General features: G+C 44.2%; 2 protein-coding genes across 7 annotated transcripts in view; one reads left to right on the forward strand and one right to left on the reverse strand.

Annotated features, from left to right (window-relative positions):
- PPP2R5A (protein phosphatase 2 regulatory subunit B'alpha) overlaps positions 1-8,234 on the forward strand; it is a 65,560-nt gene extending 57,326 nt beyond the window's left edge. For both annotated transcript variants that reach the window (XM_057725747.1, XM_057725749.1), the window contains 5 exons: positions 2,991-3,041; positions 3,301-3,420; positions 3,507-3,634; positions 4,883-4,984; positions 7,031-8,234. In XM_057725747.1, coding sequence (XP_057581730.1) covers positions 2,991-3,041; positions 3,301-3,420; positions 3,507-3,634; positions 4,883-4,984; positions 7,031-7,163 — 534 coding nt within the window. In that variant the 3' untranslated portion in view covers positions 7,164-8,234. The remainder of the gene's footprint in view (positions 1-2,990; positions 3,042-3,300; positions 3,421-3,506; positions 3,635-4,882; positions 4,985-7,030) is intronic.
- A 2,135-nt stretch (positions 8,235-10,369) lies between these two features.
- The window catches only part of PACC1 (proton activated chloride channel 1), a 30,775-nt gene continuing 24,485 nt past the window's right edge, over positions 10,370-16,659 (reverse strand). For all 5 annotated transcript variants that reach the window (XM_057725750.1, XM_057725752.1, XM_057725753.1 and 2 more), the window contains 3 exons: positions 15,385-15,529; positions 13,125-13,232; positions 10,370-11,116 (listed from right to left, as the gene is read on the reverse strand). In XM_057725750.1, the coding sequence (XP_057581733.1) occupies positions 10,955-11,116; positions 13,125-13,232; positions 15,385-15,529 (415 nt within the window). In that variant the 3' untranslated portion in view covers positions 10,370-10,954. The remainder of the gene's footprint in view (positions 11,117-13,124; positions 13,233-15,384; positions 15,530-16,659) is intronic.

The following is a 16,659-nucleotide window of genomic DNA, read 5'->3' on the forward strand; positions in this document are numbered from 1 at the left end:
TTTTTAAAAATCCTCAGAACTGTACACCAAATAAAAGAAAATTTTGCTGTATGTAAAATTTTTAACAAAGCAAATTACTGAAATTAAAATCCACGTTGCTAGGTCGAAGAGTACAGCGTGTGCCTATTTTCCCTTATCAGCCAGTGCTGAATATTGTTTTAAATTTTTGCTAGTCTAATAGGTATGAAGTATTTTAATTGGCTTCTTAAAGTTATTACAGCCATCCTTTTATATGGTTATTAGTCACTTATATTTCTGTGTCCTTTGCCTACTTTTAAGCTTTTGCCTATTATATATTGCAAAATTTTTTTATCCATTTGGAGTTTTCCCTTTAACTTTGAATAAATATACTGTTTTAATAGTTGCCTTTTTAAAGAACTAAAAAAATTTTTATGTGGTAGAATCTATTCACCATTATGGCTTCTGGCCTTGATTGTCATGCTAAGTAAAACCCTTCTACCTTTTGAGATTATAAAAATACTCTTTAGTATCATGTTCTAGTTATTTTATGAATATAGTTTTTACGTGTAAAAACTTTATTCCATCTATAATAGTTTCCTAGGGCTGCCATGACGAATTACCACAACCTTGGTGGCTTAAAATAACAGAAATTTATTCTCTCACAGTTCTGAAGGCCAGAAGTCCAAAATCAAGGTGTCGGCAGGGCTGCACTCCCTCCAGATGCTCTAGGGGAGATTCCGTTCCTTGCCTCTTCCAGTTTCTGGTGCCTCCAGGTGTTTTTGGCTTGTGGCTGCATCGCTCCAATATCAATTGCTGCCTCTTCTGTCTCTCCTCTGCGTTATCTCTTACAAGGATACTTGTCATTGGATTTAGGGCCCACCCAGCTAACCCAGGATGATTTCATCTTGAGATTCTTGACTTAATTGTACCTGTAAAGACCCATTTTTCAAATAAGTCACATGTATAGATTTCAGAGATTAGGACATGAACATACCTGTTGGGGGGCCACTATTCAACCCACTACACTATTTGAAATTGAAATTTTTATGTGACAAGAGTAAGGAATTGTATTAGTTTTCTATTGCTGCATAACAAATTATCACAGAATGTAATGGCTTAAAACAACAAACATTTATTATTGCATATTTTCTGTGAATCAGGAATCCAGGCATGACTTAGCTGGGTTCCCTGAAGCTGGGTCCTCTGCCTCAGGGTCTGTCACAAGGTTGCAATCCAGACCTTGGCTGGGTGTGGGGTTGCATATAAAGTCTCAGATGAGGAAGGATCTGCTTCTGAGTTCATGTGATTGTTGTTGGTAGCATTTGGTTCTTCAGATGCTGTTGGACTGATGTTCCTAGCTGGCTGTTGGCCAGCGGCCACCCTCAATTCCTTGGTACTTGGGCCTCTCCAGTATAGCAGCTTGCTTTATCAAAGCTTGCAAGACGAGAAGGCCCTCAAAGTCTGCTCGTAAGATGGAAGTCACAGTCTTTTGTAACTTTCTCATGGAAGTGACATTCTGTCCCTTTTGCCACATTCTGTTGGTTAGAAGCAAATCAGTAGGCCAGTCCACACTTCAGGGGAGGGCTCGAGTACACAAGAGTGTGAGTTCAAGAAGTAAGGATCATAGGAGATCATTTTAGGAGTTTGCCTACCAAAGGAGCTACATTTTTTTTCTAACTGGTGAGCCACCAGTTCAAGTATCACCAATTCATTGACTAATTCAGCAGGTTCCCAGGAAGTGAAAAGCCATCTTTGTCATATGTTAAACCTTGTATATACTTGAATCTGTCTAGATATTCCTCTGTGTCATATAGCTTCTCTATCAGTTTCTGTGCTAATCCTTGTTTTAATTATTTTTATCTGATTATTATAACTGATACTTTGTTTTAAAAGGTATTGATTTTTGTATACTTATCTTTTTATCTGACCACATATTGAATTTTCCTACTCATTTTAGTAATATTTCAGTTCTTTTAACATTTAAGGGGTATATAATTATTATATACTTAGACAAATAAGTATAAATCTGGTATTCCTTTTCAACATTATTCATCAAATTCTTCTCTTACTGGATTGGCTCCAGAACAGTGTTCTTCCCCACTTTTAAGTTGGAGGAGTGTTCTTCATTACTGGACAAGACCAGTAACTAAATTTACTTAAAAGGTGTCAAAGATTTATTTCCACAAAAGCGCCAGGCCCAAATGGTTTTACTGCATATTTCCAAGAAACCATTATGTAAGTTAATTGCTGATGGTTTCTGAGAAATTCTTAGTTCTAGCTTACTAAATTGTTACCAGAATATATAATCAAAAAATCAAACAACTGTTCAGTCTTTTGAGATGATCAGTTTTTGTTTTTTTTTTCCTTCCCATTTTAACCTATAACTATAATGAGTTGAACCATCCTGGAATTTCTGGAATAAGTTATTGGGTAGGTAGTATTATTCTGTTAATATACTTTATATTTGGTTTAGAACAGATTTTTGCAACTATGTTTACTTAAATTCATGGTCCCTTGTTTTGTTGTATTTGGGTTATCAAGACTGTGCTAGCCATGAAATAAATTGGGAAGCTTTCTGACTTTTTGCTTCATAATGGTTTAAATAACAGGAATTATCTGTTCCTTAATTTCTCCCTAAAATAACCTCCCTTCCTTACCCCACCAAGTCATTATCTCATACTTTATTTTTAGTAAGAAGTAGCACTTACTACTATTAAAATTATTTTATTTATGTTTAATTGTTAACTTATGTTGGTCTTCCTGCTTCATGAAAATCAGGGGCCTCCTTCTGTCTTGTTCATCTGTGTGTCCCTGGCATCTAGAACAGTATCTGGTACAAAGGCACTCAATAAGTATCTGTCAAATTGGTAAAAGTCTAAAGCTGCACAGAGTAAGGGGATATGCATAGTTATTGAATAATATTGTTCTACTTCAGAATGAATATTGCTATCACAATTATTTAAAATTTCCTGAGATTAATCAGTGTCATTGCTTAATTCATGCTAAATAAACTTTTCCCTTTTTTGCAGGTGATCAGAGGATTGCTGAAATTTTGGCCAAAAACATGCAGTCAGAAAGAGGTGAGTTTCGTTCAACAAAAGCAGGGCATTTTATTAGAACTTTTCAATCTCAAGGCTATAAACCATGCATGCTTCTTTGGGCTCGGTGTATGGTCACCACTGACAAGCAGGAGATGTTCTATGGGAATTAGGGAGACTTGGTGTAGAATAGCTGTGCATCATAGTAAATTGTGTGTTAAGTTAACCTTCTCATTTGTGTTTTCTATATTAACATCATATAATTTGTCATGTTTCTTAAAAGAAAATTTTTTTAACCTAGGTGATGTTTTTAGGAGAAATTGAAGAAATCTTAGATGTTATTGAACCAACACAATTCAAAAAAATTGAAGAGCCCCTTTTTAAGCAGATATCCAAGTGTGTGTCCAGTTCTCATTTCCAGGTATGATGTTTTCAGTGAAGCCATTTTTTTATTTTATACTATTACTTTTCTATTTTAGTTTTGACATTTCTAAATGTCTTTTTTAGGTTGCAGAAAGGGCACTGTACTTCTGGAACAATGAATATATTCTTAGTTTGATTGAGGAGAATATTGATAAAATTCTGCCAATAATGTTTGGCAGTTTGTACAAAATCTCCAAAGAACACTGGAATCCGTAAGTGTCTTTTGTTGATTGTGTTTTTTGTTTTTTTAACCTCTTTGTCATTTGATCTCATAACTCATACATATGAAACCTAAATAGATTTGGAATTGATCCCAAGGTTAGCATCACATAGTTTTATCCTATTCTGCACTGAGTTTTATGAAATTGTAAATGTATGTCTGTGTGTTCTGGTTTGTTGTTGTTGTTTTGAGCAGAGAAAGGTTTATTGCAGAGTCAAGCAAGAAGAGTGGGTGGCTTGTGCTCAAAAATGCTGAACTCCTGTAGGAGTTCTTAATTTCAATTTAGAATTGCAAATCTAAGGACTGTCTGGTGTGACATTCTGAACCAGTGTGGAGTTAAACCCTGTTGGGAAGACCAACCCAACATCTGCAGAGGATGCACAGAGGACCGTGCGCTGCCAGCATCCAGTCTCTCCTCCGTAGCTGGCCTAGCCCAGGGAGAAGCTTCAGTGCTCAGGGTCACATTAGTGATGTTTAGATTGCATACATTCTAAATTCTGTAACATCCTTATCCTGTTTTCTACTTCTCTTCTTACAAGTTACAGTAATTGGATCTTTTTCAACATCTTTTAATGCTGTTACCCAAGGTTTGTGATAGTAGACTCTAGAGCAGACAGGAAGCTGACCATAACTTTTTTTTTTTTTCTACATTTTACTTATTTATTGGTTGCATTGGGCCTTTGTTGCTGCACACGGGCTTTCTCTAGTTGCAGCAAGCAGGGGCTACTCTTCGTTGTGGTGCGTGGGCTCCTCATTGTGGTGGCCTTTCTTGTTGCGAAGCATGGGCTCTAGGCACGCAGGCTTCAGCAGTTGCAGCATACGGGCTCAACGGTTGTGGCTCACGGGCTCTAGGGCACAAGCTCAATAGTTGTGGCACATGGGCTTAGTTGCTCCACAGCATGTGGTAACTTGCTGGGGCAGGGATTGAACCTGTGTCTTCTGCATTAGCAGGTGGATTCTTAACCACTGTGCCACCTAGGAAGTCCTGACTGTAACATTTTTAGGTTTTAGTCTAAGCATGATACAGTGGGAAGGACATGGCTTTTGGAATCAGACCATCTCTACTACCACTGGCTGTGTGACCTTGAGCAAATTACTAAACTTCTTGAACTTCAGTTTACCATCTCCGAAATGGATTGACTGAATCAGCCAGCATCTAACCCATTTCAGAGATGATAGTGTTGCATTTCCCATCTGTTAGTAGCATCAGTAACTCAGCACTGGCTTATTTTCATTTTAGGACCATTGTAGCACTGGTGTACAATGTGCTGAAAACCCTCATGGAGATGAACGGCAAGCTTTTCGATGACCTTACTAGCTCATACAAAGCTGAAAGACAAAGGTATTTGACATTTTTAATTACAAACTTATCTGTACATTTTGGATTAGTTGAATGTGATTCAGTCCAATAAGTTATTCTAAGTTAAAATTATGTTTAAGAAATCAATTACATTAAGCATTACAATTTGAATGTCTCTAGTAAGTACTTTGAAGCCATTTCCAGGTAAAATCCTATGGCTAGATTATTATTTTAATGTGGGTCATAAATTGTTTATCTCATTCTGAGCCTTAGACTTCATCAGTCTGGTAACATCTGCATTGTGAAATACAATTTATGCTGAATTTTAAAATTTTTAAATTTACACAATTTTATTTTTACATTTATGAGAATTGCTTTTGTCCACACGGGCTTCCATAGTGAGCTTATCTTCAGCTGTTCCTTGAACAATAGTTTGATAGTTTTTAAGCTTCACATCTTAACAAGGCAGTATTTTAAAGTCCGTATAGATCCCTTCTGGGAAGAGGAAACTCACATACGGATATGCCTGTGGCTCGGTACTGTTAATTGCTGTTTTGTTCCTTGCGATGATACATGTTTTAGGGGATAAATGATAGCACACATTAGCATTTAGGAACTTGGCTTAGTGATTGCCTCTTTTTGAGAATTTCATAAATTACAACAAAATATTTTAAAAATTACTTCCTTCTCATATATTTATTTCAAACTTAAGGTGGGCAGTAAGTGCTGTACCTGAGCCCATTTCTTTATTTCTTTATGCTGCGTTGGGTCTTCATTGCTCTGCGTGGGCTTTCTCTTGTTGCGGCGAGTGGGGGGCCACTCCTCCTTATGGTGCGCAGGCTTCTGATTGCCGTGGCTTCTCTTGTTGCAGGGCACCGGCTCTAGGTGTGCAGGCTTCAGTAGTTGCAGCACGTGGGCTCAGTAGTTGTGGCTCACGGGCTCTAGACCACAGGCTTGGTAGTTGTGGCGCACGGGCTTAGTTGCTCCGCAGCATGTGGGATCTTCCCAGACCAGGGCTCGAACCCATGTCCCCTGCATTGGCAGGTGGATTCTTAACCACTGCGCCACCAGGGAATTGCAGAGCCCATTTATTTCTAATAAGTGTATTACCTCTTCTGTTTGGAAAAGCTGATCTGACTATAAATTCCTAGTCCTGGTTTTCTGGTGGCAAGTAGAGAAGAATTTCTCCTCTTCAGGGCCATTCTGATCCATTAATAACTGACTCAATGCATTGTTTCTTTTAAACAGCACCTTTCAGGCAGGAATAGAAATTAGGTACAGTTTGTCCCAGGAAGCGATGGGAAGAAGGAAAAGATGACTAGTATCATATGAAACTTATATTTGAAAAATGCATATTTCACACAACTAAGAATGAATATATCTTACTATCTGTGTAAATCAGCACTTTTGATCCGCTTAAAACATGTAACTGCAGAACTGTAAGCCCATGGTTTTTTACGTTCATATAGCCCTTCAGAATAGTTCAGTCCAAGTTATTCAGAAATGTTCTCTTTAGAACTGAAATTAGTAGTTTGAAGCAACATATTTTGAGTTTTGTTTTTTTTAAAGAGAGATTATTCAGACTTTAAAGTTTCTGACATGCAAGAGACAAGAGATAGTAAGACAGACTGGTTGGTAGCTAGAGATGTGGTGCCAAAGGATGTGGATTCCACCTGGAAACGGGTCCAGACTGACTCATGGCCAGCCCTTCAGTCTGTAGGCAAAAGCGTGAGCACGACCACTGCAGCCACGCAGGGGGCTTCCGTGGCTGGGCTGATGTAAAAGCGCTCTGTCAGCCGTAAAGCATAGATGTTACAGTGGTTGTGGAGGTGGTGATAAAGTGCAGGGAGGGAAGGCAAGTGATAACTTTCAGTTGGTACAGGAGACACACAGACGTGGTAATTACACTTTGGAGAGCGAAGACGAGTAACGTGTGCGCGCGGTTATCTAAAGTCTCAAATGCCTTAGTAGAGGGATTTAAGTGAACTGTGAGTGAACAATCTGCTCTGCAGCAAACTGCCAAACTGCATGTTTCTTCAAGCTCTGAAATAAAAGTTTCTAATTACAAAATTCGTGCTTTATTTACAGGGAGAAAAAGAAGGAATTGGAACGTGAAGAATTATGGAAAAAATTGGAGGAGCTAAAGCTAAAGAAAGCTCTAGAAAAGCAGAACAGTGCTTACAACATGCACAGCATTCTCAGCAATACAAGTGATGAATAAAAAAAGCCTGCCGCCACTGTTGGAGAGGCCGTTTTGTACACTTTTTGAAATATGTAAAAATTGTGAAACCTCATCAGTATAATTAAAAGGCCAATTTTTTTTTCTGGCAACTGTAAATGAAAAAAATATATGGACTAAACATAGCCCTGTGCTATATCATGGCCACAGTATATTGGAACCTTTGTCTAATCATTGATTTGTGTCACTTCTGAAGTTTCACAGAAATGAACTTTATCAGTTATGATATGAGTGAAATAATTATGGGAGTGGTAAGAATCATGACTTGAATTCTGTTTTTGGTTGTGTTGCACATAGATATAGTAGTCTGCTCTGTATATTTTTCCCTTTGATAATGTGCTTTTCACATTGCTGCAGACCTTAGTTACATCCTAGGAAAAAGACTATTTCCTAAAATAAAACTAAGGTGTAATTCTTATCCTTCCCTTCATCTCTCCCAGAAACACGATGGAGGGAATTACTTGCCCTAAGCCTTCCTTCATAGAGATACTACTGTACTCTGGAATTTGAGCAAAAACTTAAATTTCCAGGCTTTTTAAAGCACAAATTATAAATAAATGCTGGGAAAGTAAACCAAATTCTTCAGATTGATCCTTATGACTACCCCCTTCATCTGCGACTCCCCAGTGATGAGCACAGGTTAGTGGAGGCAGCACAGTGGATACTCAGCCTGCCTCTCAGTTCATTCCTCCTCTTCCTCCCACAGGCTGAAGGCAGGGCCTTTCCAGTCCTCACAACCTGCCCTTCCCCGGTCCCTCCTGCCATAGGGATGGAGGCTTCGAGTCCCACAGTGTGGTGATGCAGAGCTCTCATTGTCACTGCCTGGCTTTATTTAAAGGAAATGCAGTAGGCTTCCTCTGTAGGGTTCTGAAAAAGCTGACTATAGAGAAGTCATGTATGTTTTTACTTGGTCAAGTATTTCTCACATTTTGTTATCAGAGTACCATTCCAATCTCTTAACTTGCAGTTGTGTGGAAAACTGTTTTGTAATGAAAGATCTTTATTGGGGGATTGAGCAGCATTTAATAAAGTCTATGTTTGTATTTTGCCTTATGTCGACCTTGCTTTTTTCAGCACTAAGGTTAGGCATCCAGAAAAAACCTGCCCCCTTCATTAATACATATGTACATATACATACATACATGTGTACAGAGAAAACTTTACAACAAATTGCAGGTTGTACACCAGTTAGAGAATCGGAAGACTGCGTGCCAGAGTTGAGTATTCCAGCCATTTACCAAAGTATATAAAACTCGAAGTTCTAGGATATCCTTCCACCTTCCTTCATATCTCTTTATGTTCAGAGGATGGTTTAACTTACCTTATGTGTGTGTACCTGTATACATAGTTTTAATTAAAATAGACCCATGGCATTTCCCTAGCAGTTCAATGGTTAGGACTCTGTTTCCATTAGAGGACGTGGGTTCGATCCCTGGTCGGGGAAATAAGATCCCACGTGCCATGCAGTGTGGCAAAAAAAAAATTAAAAATAAAATAAAATAGACCCAGGAGGATAAATCTCAAAATCTATAATAAGTAATAGCACTGTTTTCTGGGGGCAGGGACATTGTGAGTCAGAAACTTATAGTTTTCAACTACTGGTGTCTGCTTCTACTATTTCACATCCATAAAAAACTAGCACACTATTCCTAGGTCACTGTGAAAGCAACTTGTTCCGCTCGCTCTTCCAGGAGAAACTCTTCCTTTCGGGACATAGCTCATATTTTACATTGTTCTCAAGTGGCTGCCTTACCTCAGCCATCCAGACCCAGTGTTCTCGCCAGATGCTCCACACTGACCAAGGCCGGCCAGCCAGCATGATTGACAGCTGGAGGCAGCACACGCAGAAGAAGAGGGTGATCCTACTATAAAACACAACAAAAGGCAAGCCCCAGCCTCCCCCTCTAAATGTCTATTTTGTGGAAGCTCTAGGCATATATTTCTTTTACTGAAGAGCGGCCAGAGTAGATTTTGACAGGCTGCAGCTAATAGTTGTTAAAGAGCTAGAAATGCTCACTTCCTAATTAGCTACTTACTCTAACGCACATTCAAGAAGTCTCTCAACGTTCCACAATACAGGAAATGCAGTTTTAATACATTCACAGGAGCAAATTTTGTTAGATACCTAATATTAAAGTGCCATGTCATCTTTAGAGATACTTTAAAAATACACGTACCTGTTTTTCAATACTGTTAATGTAAGCTTTAATGCTGGGCTTTGCATGTGCCTTACGGTAAGATTTTATAGAGACAGAGACAGGACCTAGGCTAAAGTGTGCCTGCTTCTGTGCCACAGAAAAATAGCTGGGAATATCTCCTTACACAAGTTCACTTTTAATAATTCAACCAAAAACCACAGTTTCTTGCTGCTAAGTTAGACATGAGATTGAAATTGCCCCACTCATACATTTTAGTTTTTCTCTCTGAATTACCTAAAACCAGATTACAAAATTGAAGAAACGCTCCCAAGTCCTCTTTGGATGCAAGGGCATGTAAATAATTTAAAACTCTGGAAATAATCTTCATAACCTTAAATGAGCCAGTGAATACCATGTGAAAAATACCCAGACGGTATTCCTCTCTGTCACGGGCCAGGCTGAAAGCTCTGAGGGCTGCATACTGAGGGCCCCTTTCTCAGATGGGTAGGTTTGTAAGACAAGAAAAGTGAACACAGCTCATCCACAGGGCTTCCCTGTCCCTTCCTGCCCACCCACCACCTCTTGCCTGCCCACCCTGCCCTTCCCTGGGGGGTGTGCAGGCGCACACTACCTTTAATTTGGAGGTCATGGAGTGAAAGGGTACTGGTGCCTACTGACTTCGCAGATATGCATACTGGCACACTGACTGCTTCTGTATTAACCTAGCTTTTACTCACCTAGTAATGAACTCAAAATACACTGAGGAGGCACCTACTGTGTACACATATCCTAGTGTCATGTTAATCACTCCACACTCATACCTGCAAAAACCAATATTCTAGGCAGACAGGCAGATAGCTAGTCAGTCCACAAAAGAGATCTAATTACTAGTTTCTAGTAGCTTTAAAAAAAAAAAAAAAAAAGTCTCATTGGGACTTCCCCGGTGGTCCAGTGGTTGGGACGTTGAGCTCCCAATGCAGGGGGCACGGGTTCGATCCCTGCCCCCTGCACTGGGAATTAAGATCCTGCGTGCCTCACGGTGCAGCCAAAAAAAAAAGGTCTCACTTTATATTTAACAAACAAGAGAGCGTGTCAGAGGCTGGCAGATGGCACCAGAGACATGAGGGCTTTGCGTTTCTCACATACTGTACACAGGTTCCACTGCATGACCTCCACACCTGGAGAGTCACCTGTGGGGGAGGAGAAAATCACACTCTCTTCCGTCCATTTAAAAGAAATCTCAAGGAAAAAACCTAAGGTCATAGCCTTAATTATCCTGTGAGACCTTAACTATACACCAAACCAAGTTAGAAGGAAGGCAGCTTCCACAAACCTTCAAAAACTGGGTTATATCTAATTCCATCTTCCACAAACCCTACTGATGTCATATGTCAAAAAATGTTCACTAGTAACGTCAATACTTAAATAACGTTTAGGTCATCCATTGGATCTGTTCCATTGGGCCTTAGACAGTCTCTTCAGGGCCCGGTTCAAAGTTGCAGTGTGACAGGCCAGGCCCCCAGCGAGGCCCGTTTCTTCAAGTGAAGACAGGATTGCTGGCAGCTCGGTTTACCAAAGCGGAAGTGATGAGAACTTCCACTAACTCAGGCAGTTCTATGAACAACACAGGCAACTTCAGCTTATGTGGTTCGTTGCCTGACCTCTTTTTTTAAGGTATCTCCTCCTAATTTTGATCATCCATTTCACACTCAGTTTGGCAAATTCTGCGGCTTTAAATAATGCCAAGAAGGCCCCACAGAGAAGAGCGATTGTGTTCCACGGATTGGCGGTGATTATCTGCAAAACAGAAACAAACACAAGTTTCTCTGCTGGCCTCCATTTCTGATTCTCAGTGTTATTGTCAAAGAGACCCGCAAATTACTGGGGCAACAAAAAAAACAACTGGTTTCTAAAGTTGCCATAAGTCCATACTTTGTCCAGAACTCAGTTTGAGGAGAAAAATACTAATCCCTCCCTACAATAAAGTGATCCTGAAAGAAAAAGAATTTTTTTCAAAAAAGCTCTGCAGGACTTCCCTGTTGGCACACCGGTTAAGACTCCACCTGCCAATGCAGGGGACGTAGGTCTGAGCCCTGGTCCGGGAAGATCCCACATGCCATGGAGCAACTAAGCCCGTGCACCACAACTACTGAGCCTATGTTCTAGAGCCCAAGAGCCACAACTACTGAGTCCGTGTACCACAACTACTGAAGGCTGTGCACCTAAAGCCTGTGTTCCGCAACAAGAGAAGCCACCGCAATGAGAAGCCCATGCACTGCAACAAAGAGTAGCCCCAGCTTGCTGCAACCAGAGAAAGCCTGTGCACAGCAACGAAGACCCAACGCAGCAAAAAGAGAAAAACGAAAAAAGAAAAAAAGCTCTGCACAAATAAGATATTCAGTACTGAGCTTTAAATTTTTGGCCTAATCCATAATGTAATCTTGCTTTGAGACAAATTTCCCCCCAACTATACACCCAATCCGTAAGGTCAGTTCCGGTTTGCGTCCCATCTCACAGTAACTCACACCTCCGCCCATCCAGTCCCCTGAATGACTGTCCTGCCCTCACCTCATGGGCTGGGCCCCTCCAACTTCCCTGCCTGGGACAGCTTTCCTCCGGCCTCCAGTTACTAATCCTCCAGGCCCCTCCTCCAGCTTCCTCTGACCACTAGGCCAAAGCCCTCTCAACTTGAGCAGAGAGATTTATCCCACAAACTCCTCTGGCAGTTCCGTACTGTCTGGAATTACTTCCTTTGCAGCTTAGATTTTTCTCTCACTGACGGTGAAACTCCTTCTGGCCGAGGTCATGGCTTGTATGTCTGAGTTCCCCGCTTGCTAAATGCAGAGCACTTCTAAGTCCCAGTGCAGCAGGGTGACCTCAGGCTCACATATGAAAGTCATTACCCCACCCACAACCACCACCACCACCACCATTCAGGACGGCTGTGGAGCTGAGGGACGATGCAGGTCAATCGGCCTTGAGCTCAGGGCTTTACTTGGCCCATAATAGGACTTCATACTGAACACAGTAGGTTAAAAAATGTCAGATCACACATTCTACGTGTGGAGCTGAAGCCTCTCATTCTTCCACGTGGAGTCTTGATTCAGGGAGTCTGCACACCCTACGTGTACACGGCCCGGCCAGGCCACAGTGGTGGTGGAATCATGGGGCATATCCATGTTACAGAGACCCTCCCTGTTTGAGCCTCAGGTTTGAAATGCCTTCCCCAACCCACAACCACATCCAGACATTTTGTGATGATCTAAACAACACCTGCTGTCAGATTTGGGACTGGCTCTGGTGGACGGCATGTCATGAATGTTCTTCGGCAAAGCCGTCCCATTACTCCTCCTCTTCTGGGACGGTGAGGCTGGAATCTGGCACTCATTAATGCTCTCTTAATTTCTGATGAGTACCTTTCTGCTCTGATTTACAAAGAATAAAAAAGATTCTTATCCTACAGAGAACCAATAAAAAAGAATGGCTTCCAACGGCAGTAATCTCCATTATCAGCTTAGTGCTTTCTACCCGGTTCATTCACTTGCTACTCAGCGGCGACTCTGTACTAGGCACCACGCTGGACACCAGATAAATGAGGATTAAGGTGATGCTGCCACGTTCCCAGGGACGACAGTCCAGGGCTGAAGATGAGGTCAGTTAAACACAAATGATACGGAACATGAATGTCATAAATACGAACGACAAACAGATCTGTGCTGTGCAAGAAAACGGGGACGGCCTGCCAGGATGAGCCCAAACGCCTCAGGGTAGGAAGTTCCCTCTCCAGAGCTTAGATGATACTCACGTCCTGGACTTTCTGGATGAAAGGATCTTTCCATTCAAAGACCACAAAAAACAACTGAGCGCTTCTTTCGGCTGCCGGCCTCTGGTCAATGTAGTTAACCACACTGGTCTAGGTACAGGGGAGAGAAAGCAGTGTTACCTTCTCTGCATCCCTTCCTGGCCGGGGCCACAGGGAAACAGGGCAGTTAGAGGATCTGAGACCTCGTCTCCCCTCACACCATACTTTGGAGGAAGAGGGCCAAAAACCTCCTCTACCTGACGTCCTGAGACTGGTCCCAGAGTCAAGGCCTCACCTTGGTTTCCACAGTTCTTTGGGGAAACAGCCAGGATCTGGGGTGTACAATAGGCACTTTGGATGGTCACTGAAATCTGTCACTAGGTATCTGTATTCCTGATTCAGCCATTTTCAAAGTACTGTGTGAGACTCACAACTAAAAGCCATAAACATCCCAAATTTCAAAATACTTGACCTGAAGAGCTGAGTATTTTAACCCCTCCTGTCTGCAAGGACAAAGGACAGCCTCACACGTCCGCCCAGCTGCGCACCCCCTGTAAACAGGTAGCAGGTGTGTGGGTGAGGCCTGGTTACGGCTACTACAGAGGCTGCGAGGGGAAATGGAGAGCAGACAGGTTCCAGAGGCAGACGTCTGGCTGCGCTTCATCTCATCTGAGCCTCTGCTTTGCTCTCATAAAATGGGGGACAAGATGCCTGTCTCGCTGATTCGTAGAGAGGCTCTCAGGAAACAACACACAGCAAAAGCATTTTCAACTTTACAGCACAATATAAAAACATTAACAGTTTTTAAAAAAATATTTGTTCAAAAGAGTTCACATCCTCTGCCAAAGACTCCCAAAGCAGACAATGCTGAAAGGTGCACAAACACTCTACAGGGCACAGGCGCGTGGGGGTCTGGCCCTCTGGTTTCAGATCACAGCTGGACCTACCAGGAGGGCCAGGGCAGCGGGGGGAGGCCCACCTGTAAGGTGAACACACCGAGTCTCCTTTCTCGGCTGATTCGGGGGCCAGAAGAGAAAGAACTTGGAGTGCTTGCGAAAAAGGTGTAAAAATTCAGGAAATGGCAGTTATCTTACAAAATCGGAATATTTGAAGGACCTGTTGCCGGGGGGTCATCCCCTGACCCCGTGAAGAAAGGTAAAAAGCCTGTCCCCTTGAAGAAAACTGGCTTCAAGCCTTTCCCAAAGGCCTCCAATCTGAAGTAGTCCTGGGACCGCAGCCCAGGAAGGGGCAGACCAGGACAAGGGCCCGGCTGCCGTCCGCCCGGTCAGTTGGAGTGGGTCCTTCTGCTCCAACCGAGCCCCTTCCTAAAGCTGCCCCTCGGAGTCCAGCCCAAATGGAGAGCCTGCAAGGAGGAGCAGAGCGTGCGAGAACAGAGCTGTCTCCTTGCTGCCTCTGCAGGCACCCAGCCACCAACACAAGGGATGGCCCGGCTCTGGGCACGGATGCTAGCAGGAGGGCAGAACCCCTGCAGAGGCAGAAGCCCCACAGGCAGGGGAGTGGCCTTGCTTTCGGGGGTGACTGACTATCAGCCCTGCTGAGGCAACCAAAATGCCCCATCCCTCCATTCCCAGTGCCGCGCCTTTTTCCAAGGTCCTCTCCAGCTCCTGCCTGGATCACGGCACATCTCCTGACTCCAGGTCAGTGGGCTGAAAGCCTTTTGATCACGTTTCCCATAAGTAAAGAATTCTGAGCATGTCCCAACATATTGATCTTAGAAGTGACGTAACATTACTATTATCGTTCTAATGTTACATGTGTTTTGAAACATTCAAAAACAGAGAAAGGATTAGATTTTTCAAATTAATACAAAAAGAAAGCTAGTATTTTCCTCCTGCGTCCCAATGGCTCACCACGCACCTGGCACTTTAGAGGCCACCATATGTAGTCTCTGTCCTGCAAATTATCAACTTTTTTACGCAGCCACCAGCCTCTCAGAGCGCTGGGGGATCAGGGAGCAGAGCTAAAACCCAGCATTAGGTCCAGCTGGGCGAGGCACCCACTCTGTAAAACGCTCTACCGGGTGTGCTGTGAGGGCTGCTGTGACAAAGGGAAAGGGTCTGCGGTGTGCACTGCCTGCAGAAGAGCACGCGAACTCCCTGGCACTGGGTCTGCTCTCATTCTGGTGAAGGTCTACTCACCCTTAAGACCCTGTGCAAAGGTCACCGCCTCTGAGAAGCTTCCCTCCACCCGGGACTCCACGGTGGAGTCAGCGGCAGCGTGAAGCGAGCCCAGCACCACCTACCTCCTGCCGGAATTCCACCGCCTCCCGCCCGTCCTCCTCCTTGGTCTTCACCAGGGACATCTTGACCCAGGTGCGGAAGCCCCCGGAGAACTTCCAGCTGGAATAGGCGCTCTCGCAGGCCTGCATGAAGCGAACCCTGTCTGGGCTTGGAAGGCAGAGAAGAAAGGTCCGTGTGAATCAGACAGGATTCGAACACAGCCAGACTCAAACTCCAGCCCCTGCTTTAAGTCAGTTTCTCCGCTGGTACCACCAGGATGCTACCCACTCCCTCCTTCCTCAAAGTTCTGCTTTCTGGCTTCCAAATGGAGGGGGAGGTGTCACCTGCCTCCAGGCAGGAGCATGGTCCCTGAAGCTCCCAACGGGAGAAGCCCTCTCCCCTCCCACCCCATCCTCCCCAACACCTGCTCCCAGAGCAGCTGGCATTGAGTTGTGCAGACGCGCCCACAGCACGGTGCACCCAGCGCCTTAGAGAACTCTGGGTTTCAGCAGCCCTGGGGTGCCCTCACTGGCCGTCAGCCTCCCTGAAGGCTCAGAGAGGGGAAGAGTGTTCCTCAGGGAGCTCTCAGCCTGATGGGACACCCATAACATCCACCCAGGATGGTGCAGAAGTGGCGGGATCAGAAAGCACACACAGCAAGTGGAAACCACATGGCGGTACTGAGGACCCTCACGAGAGGAGCAGAGAGGGGCTGGGCAGGCAGAGGACACGGCCAGCTTCAAGCAGGGAAGGGAGAGGGAATTCTAGGTGGCAGAAGATGCCGAGGCGGAGGCCCTGAGCTCCAGGATGGGCAGGACGGGGCAGTGGGGGTGAACGGCGGAGGCAGCTCACAGCCTCCCCTCCGCTGTGACGGCCGCCCTTCTTCCCTGAAATGGAGCCCCAGGGCCATGCAGGACCTGGAGGGCCGAGTCACCCTCAGCCCAGGCCTGTGCAGAAAACACTCCCACTGCCCACGACATGAGCACTCTGGACCCCAGAGACGGCACCACGGGGTGTCCCCAACGTGGACAGGAACTTTCATCCTTCTGTTAGAAACGGGTGACAGTTCCCGGACACTGTGGGGAACCAGGCCCAGGGGAGGGGCTGCCCTCAAGCGGGCTCACAAAACCCAGGTGGCTTCCACCTGTCCTCAGCAGCCCTGGCAGGGGGCAGTGGGCCTGACCAACCTCCCTCCAGGACGCAGCCAGCTCTGCGTGTCACAGCACCCCACATCAGGCTTGCCTGACTTTGTGAAGAGGCCCTCCTCCAGGCCAGTGGCTCATCCGCTGCCCCGCTCC

This window comes from Hippopotamus amphibius, chromosome 3 (assembly GCF_030028045.1).
Source record: "Hippopotamus amphibius kiboko isolate mHipAmp2 chromosome 3, mHipAmp2.hap2, whole genome shotgun sequence".
Classification (NCBI taxonomy): Eukaryota; Metazoa; Chordata; class Mammalia; order Artiodactyla; family Hippopotamidae; genus Hippopotamus; species Hippopotamus amphibius.